Here is a 15571-nt window from a genome sequence, read left to right as displayed (position 1 = left end):
TAAAGACTGACATTACACCACTTCACAAGAAAGCAAGTCATTTAAAAGAGGAGCGGTATTGATTTGCTTTCACAATGAGAGTCAGCAATAGCTTCAAAGCTTCTTTATTGTCTGAAGATACAGTTATGAGCTCATAGCTGTACATACAGGAAACCCACTATCATATCCTCACATCGACTGTTGTCTAAGGGTCAATGGTGTACACACACACACACACACACACACACACACACACACACCACCTCTCTGAAAGTAGTCCATGCTAGAATAAAATGAACAGCAAAGATACTTTCAGATCAGCCATCATTCTATTCTCTTCTTTTAAACTTGTAGACATCGCCATGGGAACGCGATGGAGACAGCTGAACGTGTGAGTTTTTCACAGTCCTGAAATCACTGAATTGGCGAGGTTGTTAAGCCTGGCTCCCTTACTATGCAGCTGGAGAACACGTCCAGTGAGACGCAGTAGACTGTCTAATGGCACACAGCTGTCATCCCTGTGAGGGACCGGAAATCCTTATTCCCATCACAGCATTACAATATTCATGGACTTACACAACTAATAAACAAATCAGGCAGAGTGTGGGAGCCCAAACTGTACTGACAGTGATACGTCTTCTGCTTTTCTCTCTTATATTTAACTTCTGGGATGCTACAGCTTCAGTGATTTGTAGGATGAGATTTCCTTCCCTCAAGGGGACAGGGCCTGATTAGTAATTTCTGCTGAGTCTGCCTCTGGATTTGACTGTTCCACCAAAAGCTGTCATTAGGGATGGAATAATAATCCTCAACTATGTAGGACAGTACAGTAGATGCAGAGGTTGCTGGGAAGGTAGGTGGACTTAGAGGAGTAACTCAGGAATCTAGAAGTGACCAAATGGGTAGAGAAGAGGCATGGGGCAAGGTGAAGAGCCCAGGTTATACACTGATTGAGCTAAGGGCACTGATTGAGCTAAGGGCACTGATTGGGAATGTCCACTGTCCTCTGTTTCAGGATATTTGATTGCATTGTGAACCCCAAGATTGTGTTAGTTACTGAAAAAAAAAACTGTTTTTAGTTGTGGCTCAGCCCTTAGCAATACCTTTAATCCCTCTGGCTGGAATACAGACACACCCTTAGTACACACCTTTAATCCCAAACAATGAAGGTATAGTTAGTTGGCAGAAGGAAGCAGCCATGTTTGAATGTGATGTCTAATTGAGGGGTAGACAAAGTGACGAATCAGAGAAAGATTTGACAGAATAAAATATACCCCATTCTCGTGAGAAGAGAGAGGAAAGGGAAGCTACTTAAGAAAGTAATGCAGGCTGAAAAGAAAGGAAGGAGAGGAGAGGAGAAGAGAGGAGAGAGAGGGGGGGGAGGGAGGGAGAGAGAGAGAGAGAGAGAGAGAGAGAGAGAGGCTAGAGCTCAGAAAGAACTAGAAGGGTGAGCTTATTCAGTAGTAAGTCTCAGGGGCTGAAAACCTTCAAGGCCTAGATTAGATTGTACAGAGGCTAGAAGCTTTTAAGGCTAGGGCTACGTTTGCAGACTGAGGCAGTAAGACTCTGAGAGAACAATTAACACGAGAACAAACGTTCCATTTCCAATCCTCCCCAAGAGTCAGGGCATTGCTTCAGCATTGATCACTCTGTTAATAACCAAACAGGAAAAACCAGAAACACTCCAAGGCTTTATGCTTTGTGTGAGCAATCTCTCTCTCTCTCTCTCTCTCTCTCTCTCTCTCTCTCTCTCTCTCCTTTACCAATGCTTCCCAGCCCAGCTTATGATGCCCTGGGTAATTGAAAGAGAAAGAGACCTCCAGAGAGTGCCACAGTGGTCAGGAAGGGAAGTCCACACACCTGCATCTAGAAGGCCTAAACTCTAAAGCTTAAACCCCCTAGAGTGAAGCCCAGGATTACATTAAAGGTTGAAAATGCTTTATTATTTGATAAGGATCGGGACCTTTAAGATTCTCCTAGTTTCCCTCTTAGATGGATAAGGGAATTTGCTTTGCCAATTTATAAATGTATTAAGTCACCTGTGTCTGGGGCCTCCTGAGAAATGTGTATTTATTATATATATTTGTGTTTTTGCAAAATGCAGCAGTAGATAAATAACAACCAAGTTAGCAAGGGGGCTGAGCTGGTTAAGGCACGTACTATGCATGCCTGGTGACTCCACAAAGTTGTCCTCTGACCTCCACATGTGTACACACCAACAATGTTATTCACATAATGCGCTCAGTGATAACAAGTAAAATTAATGACTAATTAATTAAAAACCCCAACCCACAGAAAAGACAAAGTCAGGCTCATAAATGAGTAAAGGTGTGATTGACTGAATTTCATGTAACTGCCACCATCTAAAACATCAGATGCTGCACTCCAAGGGCCGGACCTTCCCATGCTCTGTAAAGATAACATGTTCACCTTAAAGAATTCCTAAACACAGCATAGGAAATTAAACCCTGACCTTGTGTCTCCCACCACCACCAGGGGGTTGCTCCTGGATCTCAGAGATCTGCCTGCTGTGTCTCCCCAGTGGGGGGACTAAGGTGAGTGCCACAATGCCCAGCTCCTTTTCTTTGCTTTAGTTGTGTGCTCTATGCTGGCTGTTTGGGTCTTGCTGCTGTTATCATACGGGGTATGAACAGATTGGCTAAAAGTGTATCAGCAGCAACAAAGAGACAAGAAGATGTGGGAAGAGGGAAAGAATGTAGCAGCGAAAACCCTCCAGAGATTTTCCCATCACCAATGCAACAGAGCAAAAGATCTGTGGTGAAAGAAGCAGTCAGACAGCCTGAAACCTAATTACGTCTCAAAGTCTGACAGGACCTGAAAGATACACAGCCCCAACAGTGTGCCTACCAGATGGCATCTCTAAATACAGGAATAGAAACCCTTCTGTTTGTTCTGTAGCTATAGATGAAAGGGACAGCAACCATAGCTCGCCATTCAAATCGAGGAAAGACGAAAGAGAGCAGTGATTAGGTTCAGAAGAATCTGGCTCCGTCTAACAGTGACTGGGACTCCAGGAAGGGTCAAGTTGCAGGCAAGGAGCCAACCCTTAGCCTGCAGGTAGGAATCCAGTCCCTATTACCTACCTGTTGTGACTGATAGTCATTCACTTGGAGAAAGAGCAGCAACTAGCACCAAGACATCCGAGGAGAACTAAAGAAATGCTTAAAAAAAAATAATGATGGCTTGTGTTCTCCTTTGCTCCCTGTGGCTGTGAGGACGCACTCTGACCAAAAGCAAGTCTGAAGCAAGGACTTCACTTCAAGGTCATAGTTCATCCTCAAGGAAGCCAGGGGCAGGGATGCAAGCTGGAATGGAAGCAGAAACCAGGAGGGTATGCTGTGTCCTGGTTGGCTTCTGGGATCATGTGTGGCCAACTTCCTTACATAGCCCAGCATCACCTTCCCAGGAAACAGTGGCACACAGTGTCCTGGGTCCTCTGATGTCAATTAGCAATGAAGAAAATCTCCCACCGGCATGCTGACAGGCCAAAGATATTTAAGCAATTCCTCAATTGAGTTTCCTTCTTTCCAGGTGACTCACTACATTGTTTCAAATTGACCATTAAAACTAAGGAAGACAATTAGGGTATTTTTTGGCTTACTTCTGTGGGCCAGTGGGAGAGTGTGGGTAAGGATTAAGAACCAGGGTCCTGGTGGAGCACACATGTTAGCCCAGGGTCTAACAACGACTCTGGATTATCTTGGGACAAGTTCCTTATCCAGTGAGCTACGTTGTCATGCGTCAGTAGCCACAGTTCAGTTGTGGGAATTTACCTATGTCATGGTTCAGCACCTCGTAAGGACTAGGTACACAGGCCTACTTAGTAACAGGAAGAAGGAGGAGGAGGAGGAGGAGGAGGAGGAGGAGGAGGAGGAGGAGGAGAAGAAGAAGAAGAAGAAGAAGAAGAAGAAGAAGAAGAAGAAGAAGAAGAAGAAGAAGAAGAAGAAGAAGAAGAAGAAGAAGAAGAAGAAGACGACGACGACGATGATGGCGGCTACCAAACTGTTCTGTTCTTAGTTGACTATTTGTCTGTTACAAGGTAGGTCACAGAAAGGCTCTGCAGGAGTGAATGGAGTGTGAGGTGTACCAGACTGCTCTTCTTGCCTGCCTGCTGAGTGCTCTCTGGAACTGTTGAAAGGAGTGCAGGCCTAGAGACAGCAGTTCTCTTCCACCCAGCTCTCAGAGCAGAGCTGGCCCTGTTCTGAACTCAAAAGACTTCACTCTCTTACTCCCAGTAGCAGATCTGTGGTATAAAGAGAACCGACTCAGGTTCTTTCTAATTAGCTGATTAATAGCAATAATGGCATATAGGGCATCCCCACAACAGCACTGGTGGGGTACAGTACAGAATCGTGAGAGCATCAAGTGTATCCTAGCAACTGGGGATTGCTAGTAAGCAGGCTCGTTACTCAGGAGCAGGCAAATACCTTAAAAAGTAAGATGTAATTTATAATTGCTTAAAGATGCTAGATAGTACTATGTAGTTTAGTCCGATAAACTCTCTCCGGGGTTGCTTTGTCCAATTTTGCATGGAAAAAAAAAGAGAACTACTCGCTGGGGCTGCAGTCCTATTATTAAATTTTGTTTTTAATGTTTATGCAAGAGATAATTTCATTCTTTTGCCTATAATTAGACTTTTAGTGAAAAGTTACAATAAAATTGACGGTCATAGCCATTTTGGGGGTGGGGGGGGTTTCCGACCAAAGTCAGAAAACCTGCTAGACAAATTCTAAAAGAGCTGTAACACTTGGTCGTAGCCATTTTTAAAGGTAAAGTTTTGTGGCATTAAATAACTCAACAATTCAGGTAACTATCACCACTGTCCATTTCCTGAAAGATGTCAATACCTTAAACAGAAGCTTTGCAAACCCCTCCACCCCCCACGCCACTGTGGTCAACCCGGGCAAGGAAAGCCTTCATTTACTGCCTGTCTTTCATAAATTTGCCCACTCTAATAAGACAAATGGACAGAGTCAGTTAATTTCTCCTTTTCTATCTAGCTCCTTTAACCAACAGTATTTTCAAAGCCAGACTATTTTGTACACAAATTGGAATTCTGTCCTTTTTAGCAGTGGCCAACCAGTACTTACTGGTACACATACCATGTATCCTGTCCACCCTTATGTAGATGGGCACGGAGGTTACTTTATCCTTTGCGGACTGTGAATACCAGGGCGGACAGTGATGTAGGAGCCTCTCTCTAGGTGCCTGATTTGATCTCTTTAGGGAGGGGATCATCCAGAAATTGAAGTTGTGGGTCATTTGATCCCATACTTATTTTCACGTTACTTCCTGCTCCCATCAGCCACGCACAACCATCTCCAGCTTGTACTCATTCCCACCAGTCATTACCCACATTATTGCTAACAGCCATGCCAAGGAATGTGAAGTTCTAGCTCATTCAATTAGATCTGTCTGTTAACTATTAGGAAAAAAGAAAAAAGAAAAATAAAGACACACGCACAAAAAAATTATTATATGGCTGGCTCACCCTGTGTGCAAAAAGTTACGAACATCTGGTGCAAGCCCCAAAGTGGATGGTTATATAAAATATGGTTATATCTGTAAAAATTTAAAGGCAGTAATATTCCCCAAACGGGGTGATCCTGAGCTTTAGAACTGCAGTTTAAAACCTGCTGCGAATTCTCGGGGCAGAAGTTTATTCTCAGTTATTACAATGGAGGAACCTGACCTATGGAATGCATCTCACAGCAGAACACAGGGCAGCTCACTCCTGGCCTGATAAAGGGGCAGAACGCCTTCCGAAGCGCATGCGCACACCCATGCCGGCGCAGCTCGCCTGCGTGCGCGGCCCCGTGACGCTAGGGGCGTGGCCGGGCGCCTTGCTCTCGCTCTTCCGCCATGGCTGCATTACCCAGCGCTGTGCACCTTCGGCGTTGTGTGGTGTCCCCAGCCGGGAGACACAGTGCTTCGCTGATCTTCCTGCATGGCTCAGGTGCATTACAGTCTCGTGGTCTCCGCCCCGTTCGCTACAGCTGGGGAAGCACCCTCTTCTCGGTCCCCTAGGTCCCTAGTGCCAGCGCCCGGGGTCGGGAGGAGGCTGCCACTTCTCAGAGGGAGTCCTCTTTCCATGTGCTACCTGCGCGCGGGTGTTCTCTTTCCCTGTGCCACCTCCCCGAGGGTGTTCACTTTCCTTGGTGTCCTTGACCTCTCCACCCACAGCATAGCCTTCCCGGCTGTCCTTACCCCACCCCCAGGTTCAGGTTCAGGCACACCACCTTCTCTAGGCACATGGATACATGGATTAACCACTGTTTTCAGGGTGGACCACCAGTGATCTGACATACACACCCCAACACACACACAGAGTCATAAGCTGTTGTCTGCCTTCCCTGTGTCATAGAAAAGGTTGACTCTCACGGTGAACTTGGATCATATTTACACTGTGTCCTTTATGCTTGGCACCACCAGCGGGGTTTTCCATACGCCTCCCACCTATCCTTGATGGTCCTCCTCCCTGGTTTCCCCTTTTGCCCTCTCATGAAATCTCTGAGGTAAGTATAAAGTCGGCTTCATTTAGGGAGCACCCTTAGAGAAAAAAAAAAAACAAGAATTCCTGTCCTAATCCTTGCATTCACAGTGCTCCTTGGCCAGGGTAAGTTCCCAGGAAAGGGGGAAAAACTTGTTTTTAAAGAAATGAGATCCAGCCGGTGTCCTCAAGGGGCCTACCTAAATTTAAAAACAAAAACAATTCAATTAGTTTGAGTCAGCAGTGGATAGGAAATCACAAGATGATGCAGGAGCTACTGCCAAGTGAATAGTAAGGAAAGGAAAAGATGGACTTGGATATTAGTAAGGTGTTTGCGAATGAAGGGCCTGTCAGAGCTTTTCAGGAACACCGTATTTGAACTGAGGCGCGTGTAGGCTTAAAGGGAATGGCAGACTAGAACACGAGGGGATGGGGGAGTCTTCCCAGCGACACTGTGAGACGTTCTCTTCATTTTGAAAGAACGTGACTAGAAATGTTTACTTGCTGTTTGGTTGTGTGCCTGGATTTAAACCCAAATGTCTGACTCGGAATTAATATTCTGGGTGGGAGGGGGAGGGAAACCCTCAACTAGGATGTATCATTTTAGAAATAGAGTAATAAAAGTTGTGTAGCGGGGAAGACTTGGCTGGTGACTTACACCTTTATAGCTAGCTGGCTACTGATTCAGGACCCGAGAGCGTTCAGTGATGAGCATCCAAAAGTCCCACATTGTAATTCCTTCCCGTAATTAATTTGGTGTCTTTAGAAAGAACTAGAATTTGTTCTTTTTCCCCCTCAGGACCACTTTACTTACTGCTTCCTGACATTTTTATAACCTATAATGCATGTCTGAAATCAAAGTCATCCATTCTGAATTTTATACTTTGTGTGTGTGTGTGTGTGTGTGTGTGTGTCTATAAAACTTGCTTTTGTACATTAGGAAGAAAATTCATCTAAATAATTCTTCCAGATGTTCAGGTATATCACTCTTATATAACTGCATCTCCGCTGATGTATAAAAAAGGATTTTTAGGAGTTGACCTGTTCTGTTAATTTTTATTGTCACCTGGAATCAGGAGTCACCTGAGAAAAGAGAGTCTCAGTTGAGAAGTTGCCCAGTTCAGATTGGCCTGTGGCTATGTCTGTGGTGAATGGTCTTGACTGACTAGGAGGCTCCACCATTGCCTCCCCTAGGCGTATGGTTCTGGGTTGTATAAAACTGATTGAGCATGAGCCACAGGGACAAGCCAGTGTCAGCTGTGCTCTGTGCTTGCTGCCTCTGCTCCTACTTAACTTCCGGCCTCCCTCGGTCCTGGACTCTTACCTAGGAGAGTAACTTAACCCCTTTTCTCTCAAGTTGGTTCGGTTCTGTGCTTCATTACAGCATCAGAGACCTCGCTGGAATAAGGCCTTGGCCCTCTAGATTAGGGGGTAACAATTTTACAGTGGCCTTGAGCCTGTGTCCGGGTTACAGGAATAGGAAGTATTTGGCTTCTAGGTAATCCAAATATAAACAAACTAATTACACAGTTTTACCACGGTTTTGGAATAAGGTTACAAACTTTTTTTTTTTGTCATTTTAATTTTTTTCTTGAGAATTTCCTACTTGTAGAATGCGTACGAGTTTTTAAGAAAGAGAACTTTGTGAGTGGACAGATGAATGTTGTTTTGCACCACGTGTACTTGAACCTTTTTCTACTTCCAAACTGGGGGGGTGGGGGGGACGGTGCCTTTTATGGTGACGGATGTGGATGGTCGTCCCTTTGCTGGCTTCAGCCTCCCACATGCGTCCCTTAGCTCCATTATTTCCTTCATACTTGTGATTTCCTAAATGGATGTCTGCGCCCCACACTGATCCTTAAGGCTGATAAAGGTCGTTCTGTGTGTGTCTTGGTCACTTTCTCTCCTTATATTGTGTTTATGAGAGGGCTCAGTCAGATCTTGCTGAACTTAAACCCCAGGAAGTGGAAGCCTCATCCAGTAACCACTACCTTCTCCACCTCCCTTCACCCATTCTCCTGAGTGATACATAAGGCTCACTTAGATTCTTTCCCTGTCTTCATGCAGATAAGCATACATTAATTCTTACAGTATTTCCTTTCCGGCCTTGAGTAATATAGACTCGTGATATTAGGTTATGTAAGTATGTCTTGCACAGTTAAAAATCCGATTCCTTCACATTTAAATTTGAAGTACAGTGAATGCCTTACCCACCCCCTTGAAGACTTGTTTTCACCGGGAAAATTGTAGATCATGCCGGCTACAGCGGTGTAAGTCACATTGGGATTCTTTTTTAAGGGTAAGATGAGAAACAAAGAGTGTCAAACAACAGCTCAAAGCAATTCCGCTCTCTAAGAAGTTATTATGTCTACTGTCAACAAGGAGAAATGAAACTCAGCATGAGGAGCGCCTTCTAACTGATAAACATGGCCTCCAGACGTGTAGTAATGAAGATTGTGAGCTTAGTCAACTCATTCCGCTGTAAGAGCAGCTCTCCTTGACCTGTGGTGTGGGGATTCTTTGGGTTCTCTGTCCCAGCCCTCCAGTGACCTGAGATGTCCAGTACCTTCAAATGCGTTGTGCTGTGAAGATGTTTATCTGACGGTGGATTTTGTAATTTTGTCAGGTGACTCTGGCCAAGGACTGAGACAGTGGATCAAGCAGGTACTAAACCAAGACCTAACATTCCAGCACATAAAGATTATTTATCCAACGGCTCCCTCCAGGTACGCTACGCTCAATTTGGCCTCGAGGTATAACTCCATGGAATGAAATATATCAGTGTGCCAGCTTGATGTTTTTACCTTTGACTCCGTATTTGAGATTTTAAATTAGGGGGCCTCACCTCCCACCTGTAAAAATGCAGACTTTACTTTGATCTTGGCCTCATTGGCCAAGCTTTCCCAGGTGGCCGGCCGCTCCTCTCTGGGAATAACTCAGCTGTTCTGACTGACCCTGCTTCCCGTGAGTCTGCATAAAGCTCATCTCTCAGACACCCCCTTCCACCTCACACACCCCAAAACTTAATAACCTGGGCCAAGATAGTCTTTCTGACCTGGGTTCCCATTCCCGGAAAGGAACTTTGTAACATTGTTTCCAAATTTCAAAGGATGTTAACTAAGTACCCAGGTTCTTTGAATCAGTGAACCGGGATAGACATGAGGCACGGATGCCTGCAGGTGCATTTAATGGAAATTATAAAGACAGGAGTGAAGGAGTTTTGAGGCAATGAACTGCTTTTTATAAATATCAAATAACCATCCACATGGCCTTATTTACAAATTTATTTCTTGCATAACCAAATATTGTCTCGTGTCATGCAACCAAGTCTGATGTCTCATAGTCTAGTCTTGTTTTTGCTTCTGTTGTTTCTTCTGTTGCTTCACTCACTCATTCATTCACATCCCAAATGCTGTCCCCTCCCAGTCACCCCCTCACAGAGTCCCTTCCCATCCCTTCTCCCCTTCTCCTCTGAAAGGGTGGGGCCCTCCTGGGTGTTCCCTAACCCTGGCACCTCAAGTTCCAAAAGAGCTCGTTTGTCGTTAGTTTCCAGGGCGTTAAAAGGGAATGCTGACATTTCTGTGGACACTGGAAGGACCGTTTTAGGCTAATCATAAATGTGAGTGATTAAATAATAAGAAAGACATTAGGGACATGATTCTAAGAACTTATCTGTCTGTTTGCATCTCTTGCTAAGAATGTAATGGTTTTCATGCCTTGGCTCTCACGCATTACTGGTTGTAACATGAATTCTGTATCCCTGCTCTTCAAATTTTAAACCAGTAGTATTTTATGCTCCATATTGTCATGTGCTCGGGGCTGCCGGTGGTGCTTGTGCTGCCTCTTCCAATGTCTGGAAAGTTCATCCGTCCCGGTCTTTAGAGGCCTGTGTCCCTCGTCTTTGAATGTTTGATAGAACTTAGAGAGCTCACCTGCACCTCAGGTCCTCTTGGGTGAGTTATTGGCAATGAATTTGTTTTCTTTTGTGGAATCCACGTTTTCAGATTTTCTATGTATTTTCAAGTCAGTGATTTGTATCTGCTGGAATTTGTCACTGACTTCAAGATACTTATTTTTAATGTTTAAATTTCTGCTCATGTATTTCATTTCAGTTCTCATAGTAATATTTGATGTTGTTATTGTTATTATTATTATTATTATTAGTAGTAGTAGTAGTAGTAGTAGTAGTAGTAGGGGTGTGTGTGTGTGTGTGTATGTTTTAACTTGCCAGGGTCACCAGTTCATGAATCTTTTTTAGAGCCAGTTTAGGCTTGGTTCTTTTCTCTGATTGGTTCTAGTTTGGACAAGAGTCTCATGTAGCCCAGGCTGGCCTGGAACCCATCTCTGTGTCCTGAGTGCTGGAATGGCCGGTGGTCTCCATCTTACCCAGCACCATTTTCTCTTACTTTTCATTTTCTGTCTCATTTATGTCTGCCCATTTTCTTTTTCCCTCCCATTTATATCAGAGCAGTAATTTTATCACGACTCTAGCCAAATCTCACAATGTTTTATTTTTTCTGTTTTATTTTTGTTGGAAGGTTTTCTATCACCTTCGTGTTCCCTGTGTAATTCTTGTGTAACAAATTACCCCCAGGCAACACTTTTATTAAGGTCACAAATTTCGTGGTTTAGGAATTCAGAGAGGACACGACAGTGGTGACTCAATCGCATTCTGTTGTTCTTGGGGCTTCTCCTGCAAAAGCTTGAAGGTTGGGTGGGGCTCCTGACTTGTCTGTTGGGGACTGGATCCCTCATCTGAGGGCCTAGTCACACAGCCAACAGCTGATGCTGGTCGTGGCTGGGGCTTTCCTGCAGTCTCTGCACTGGGACATCTCCATTGGGCTTTACCCTTTGGAGTTCATTTTATTTTATTGCTGCATGTGTGTGCATGTTGACGTGTGTGTGTGTGCATGTTGACGTGTGTGTGCCTGGAGGCTAGAGGCTAAAGGCTCTCTACCTTTTCTTTTCAGTCTCTCACCAAACCAGGAGCTCAGCCATTTGACTAAACTGCTTTTGAGGCCAGCAAGCTCTAGACCCTAGCAGCCCCTCTCTGACCTCTTCCCAACTCCCAGCCCTGGGTGTACAGACAAGGGCCAACACTCCTGCACTCAGATCCACACACCTTTGGGACACATCTCTCCAGCCCACCGTTTGTAGTCTCGGGCTCTGTAGGAGCCTGGAAGCTTGTTCCCAGAGTAGATAATCCTCGGAGAGTAAGGAAGGTAACAGTTGTAGAGCTAACGCAGAAGGCAGCCTGGATGCAAAGGAAGAGTGTAGGCCTTGGCCTCTCAGCAAATGTCAGTGACTATGGTAAGGGCTTGTGTGGTTACTGTTCTAACTCGACCCCCCCCCCCAAAAAAAAAAATTCCCGGACACTTAACCAGGAAGCTATTAGGTGTCTGTTGGTAATTTCATACATTGAGGGTTGTTTCAGTTGTCTTACGGTTGCTGATTTCTAATTTCATTTCACTCCTATCAGATAAAATATCCTATATAATTCCAGTCTTTGGCTTCTCGCCAGGACTTTATGGCAAGAATTTTTTCATAAATTTTACCATGGTGACTCTTCATTGATGCTGTTATTTACAGCATTTAAAAATACTGGGATAGTGTAAGGTGGCTGATAGTATTAACGTACATTTTATATATGGTCGATAATTATTTTTAAGTGGTTCTGGGAGTCATGAGCAAAGGACTTTAATAATCACCTTTTTCTTACAAAACCATCACTCTTCTCATAACGACCCAAAGCGTAATTTGTATAACAATTGTATACTGCACAGCAGCTTCCCTACACTTACTTTCTATTTTCTGTCACTTTGCTACTTTGATTAGTGTTCACGGAAAACTTTCAGTCTTTTTATCTCTAGCTTGTCTATCAGTTGTATTTAGAATGTGTTTGTTGTAGGCAACGTGCAATTGGGCTTTGTTTATATCTTCAATCTATTTAACAGTTTCTGTCTTTTAAATGATTTGTTTAGCCATTTATATTTAATGTAACATTGACTTTATAGGCTTGACTACAAATCAGTTGTCTTTTCTCCTGTGTTCAATTTTTCTCATTTTTTGCACTATTTAAACATTTTAATATTTCAATTTAATCATCTTGTTCCCTGATTGCAGTAAGGCAGAATACAAACTACAGACTTTTCTCCGTCTTAGAGCAAATATTTACCACTTTAACAGAACTTTAGAACTTCCAATTACAAGGTCCTCATTTCCCTTCCCTTTTACGGTTCTCATGTCTTTCATTACATATGTTCAGAACGCTGGCAAACAAGGGTATAATTTTATTTTTCATAGTCATAAGTGCCACCGAGAATCTAAGAGCGGAATAGTTGTTTGTTATGCTGTCCAGCGTAGCCTCTAATGGCTTATCCTTGTGTTTTCATTAAATCATTAGTCACACTTTTGTTCGTAAGTGCTCCTTTCCCTTAGCTATAAATTGGTAGGCAGGAGTATATTAAATGCAAGTCCACAATAGTTTGTTGTATTAATTAAAATGGAAAACTAGAATAGTATTTTTCATTATGTTGATTTGTACTCTTTAATTGGAAGTACCCAATAAATATTTTTACTCCATGGCATAATTTTAACTGTGTTTACAACCACAGGCTTTCTTAGTTTGGATTTAATAACAGAACTTCCATTAAAAAAAATAACAATGTTTTATAGTCCATTTATAATTTTTATGATATAAATTCTGTTGATAATTTGAAAAAATCCTAAAACCCGTCAGACTTGCGTGTGCCTCTACATGTGGATTGTTCATTTTCCCACCTAAAAACGAGTGCGTGTCATTTTCAGTAAACGTATACTCTACAGTAGATTTAGATACTTATTTATTACACATGCTCACAAGGGGAATGCACATATAAGGGTATACACATGCAGCTGTATTTGTGTACATGAGGAGGCCAGAGGCCCACTGCTCATGTATGGACTGAATTGAACAAGGCAACCATTATAATCTCAGATAGGGATGAATGCTGTGAAGAGCGGTGACATTAGTGAGACAGAGTCCTTGCAGAATAGAAGCCACAACGAGGAGTCAAAGGATCCCTTTAGAAGCTGACTTTTCAGTCGGTGGGAGCTCAGCACACAGAATGATGGGGAGCACCTGGCCGGGAGAGGATGTCTGATGACGTCATCTGACTGGAGCCTAGAGTCAGCACAGGGAATGATGGGGAGCTCCTGGCTGGGCGAGGACACTGATGTAATGCTCCCGAGTCACTGCCGAGCTGGTCCAATGGCACTCAAGCCTAGAGCATGCTGGGGGAATTCAGAAATGGGGACAAAGAGAGACCAGAGCCAGATTGCTATCCTAAAGGATGCAGATAATCTTTTGGCTCTTACAACTTTAGGGGAATACAGATTAAAACAGAAGTGGGTATTCAATTGAGGGCCTTTTTATTTAAAAAAATAAAAGCTTTGGACATGTATTCTAGTCCAGAGCTTCACCAGTGTGACGGGCTGACTGATTGATTGGTTTAGGAGCCGCACAGATGTTCTTTGCCGAACATATTTGTTTATTGTGGTAATGTCTGAACTGTTTTTATACCAGCTAATAAAGTGATTTATTTGAGGAAGAAAGTGAATGAATATAACACATGTGCCAAGTCTTTTAGCTGTTTAAATAACAATCTTTTATGCTTTATTTAAAGGTTATTCTAACATCCTTGGAGATTTATGTACGCTCGATTGTTTTCTTAGCAAAAAGAGTTCTAAAGTCTTCTTCATCTCATTAAATTATCTTAACGATCCCATTTAAACAGAAAGTTTTAATTTTTTCTTAGAGAAATGAGAGTCCCGAAGCTGTACAGACAAGTATATGGGAATTTACACGGGGCTCTACCCAGTGGAGCATCTACCTAGATTAATCAACTAAAGCATTGTCAAAGGGGACAGAGTTAGCGAGTATCATTTTTTCCCATTAATGGCCGAGTTCCCAGAATGATTCACAGTTTAGCCTATGATATCATCCTTATTTAAGTGCTTAGACAGACAGACAAACAGTGAGGGAAGTAGCAGGGAATGGAGAGAGAAGTCGACGGAACTCTAGAGGTCAACAGTCGGACTGGAACTCCAGAGTGAGGGCTGGGTACCAGCTCTAGAATTGGGCTTCACTGTGACTTCAGTCTCAATGAACCGGGTGCTTCCCCGTGTGTGACAGTGACTGAGAACAGAACCCTTGCTTTCCTGTGCAGTGGGCTGGGAGGAGGAAGGCCTGGATGCCTTCTGCCTTCACTGTACCTGAGATGTCTCCTGAGCGGAGCGGAGCAGCTTCGGGGGTCAGGTGACTTAGTGGGGTGAGAGCAGAGCTATGCACTTTTGTTTCTCCCACAGAAAGTGAGGACCTGGATAGAGAACAGCCGGGAGAAGCCCAAGGGCTCGGTCTACAGGAGCCTGCGCTCCGCCGTAGCTTTTCTCTTAAAACATTAACCTCGGATAATAACGTAGATTAACTAAAAATCTCCAGAGACATTTAAAAAGGAGTTATTTATGAATATTTTAAACTTTCTAAATGTTTTGAATGACTTCTTGACTAAATAAAGAATGACTGCCTAATGTAGTAAGTATATGACGTCCAGTGTGATGGTGGTAAGAAGAGGGGACAGGAAGCACCCACGGACAAATGCATAGATCAGCAGAGGAGTCTGCCCTTGCGGTGTCACGGAATGCTGGAATTTATTTGAGAGATGCTTTTATAGACTTTCCTAAGCTTAGTACAGAATTTGTACTTTCCTAGCAGATTAAACAAGTAGTTCATTCCCTGTATATAGAGTGTACCTTAGGTATAAGGTTCCACTTGTCTAAGAATGGTGCCTGCTTCCTTCCGTCATCCCCCTCCCCCCTCCCCCTCTCTCTCTACACAGTTACCTGTCCAAATTGGATAAAATGAATTTGAATTTGAGTCATATCACATGTGAAAAGGTTTCCCTAACTTTTGAAAAGTGAAAAATAGAAACACAAGATTATCAAGATAAGACTGTTTTAGATAAGACTATTTCTGTGTGAAGATCTGTGTGCTTGGAAAAAGCATTTAAATCAGGGAAACCAGAACATGAACCTTTTAATGAA

At 43.4% G+C, this 15571-nt stretch overlaps 1 protein-coding gene and 1 non-coding gene across 2 annotated transcripts in view; one reads left to right on the top strand and one right to left on the bottom strand.

The window, feature by feature from the left end:
* Window positions 1–4687: 4687 nt before the first annotated feature.
* Window positions 4688–4749, bottom strand: LOC120096370 (U7 small nuclear RNA). The gene has a single exon (XR_015636398.1). It is a non-coding gene; the product is annotated as a U7 small nuclear RNA (small nuclear RNA).
* Window positions 4750–5826: 1077 nt separating this feature from the next.
* Window positions 5827–15571, top strand: part of Lyplal1 (lysophospholipase-like 1) — a 31274-nt gene continuing 21529 nt past the window's right edge. Inside the window, exons 1-2 of the mRNA NM_001105986.3 lie at window positions 5827–5956; window positions 9117–9216. Coding sequence (NP_001099456.2) covers window positions 5863–5956; window positions 9117–9216 — 194 coding nt within the window. The 5' untranslated portion in view covers window positions 5827–5862. The remainder of the gene's footprint in view (window positions 5957–9116; window positions 9217–15571) is intronic.

Source organism: Rattus norvegicus, chromosome 13 (genome assembly GCF_021556685.1).
Source record: "Rattus norvegicus strain SHRSP/BbbUtx chromosome 13, alternate assembly SHRSP_T2T, whole genome shotgun sequence".
NCBI lineage: Eukaryota > Metazoa > Chordata > Mammalia > Rodentia > Muridae > Rattus > Rattus norvegicus.
The sequence above is the reverse complement of the archived record's forward strand: the minus strand, read 5'-3'. Positions and strand labels throughout refer to the sequence as shown.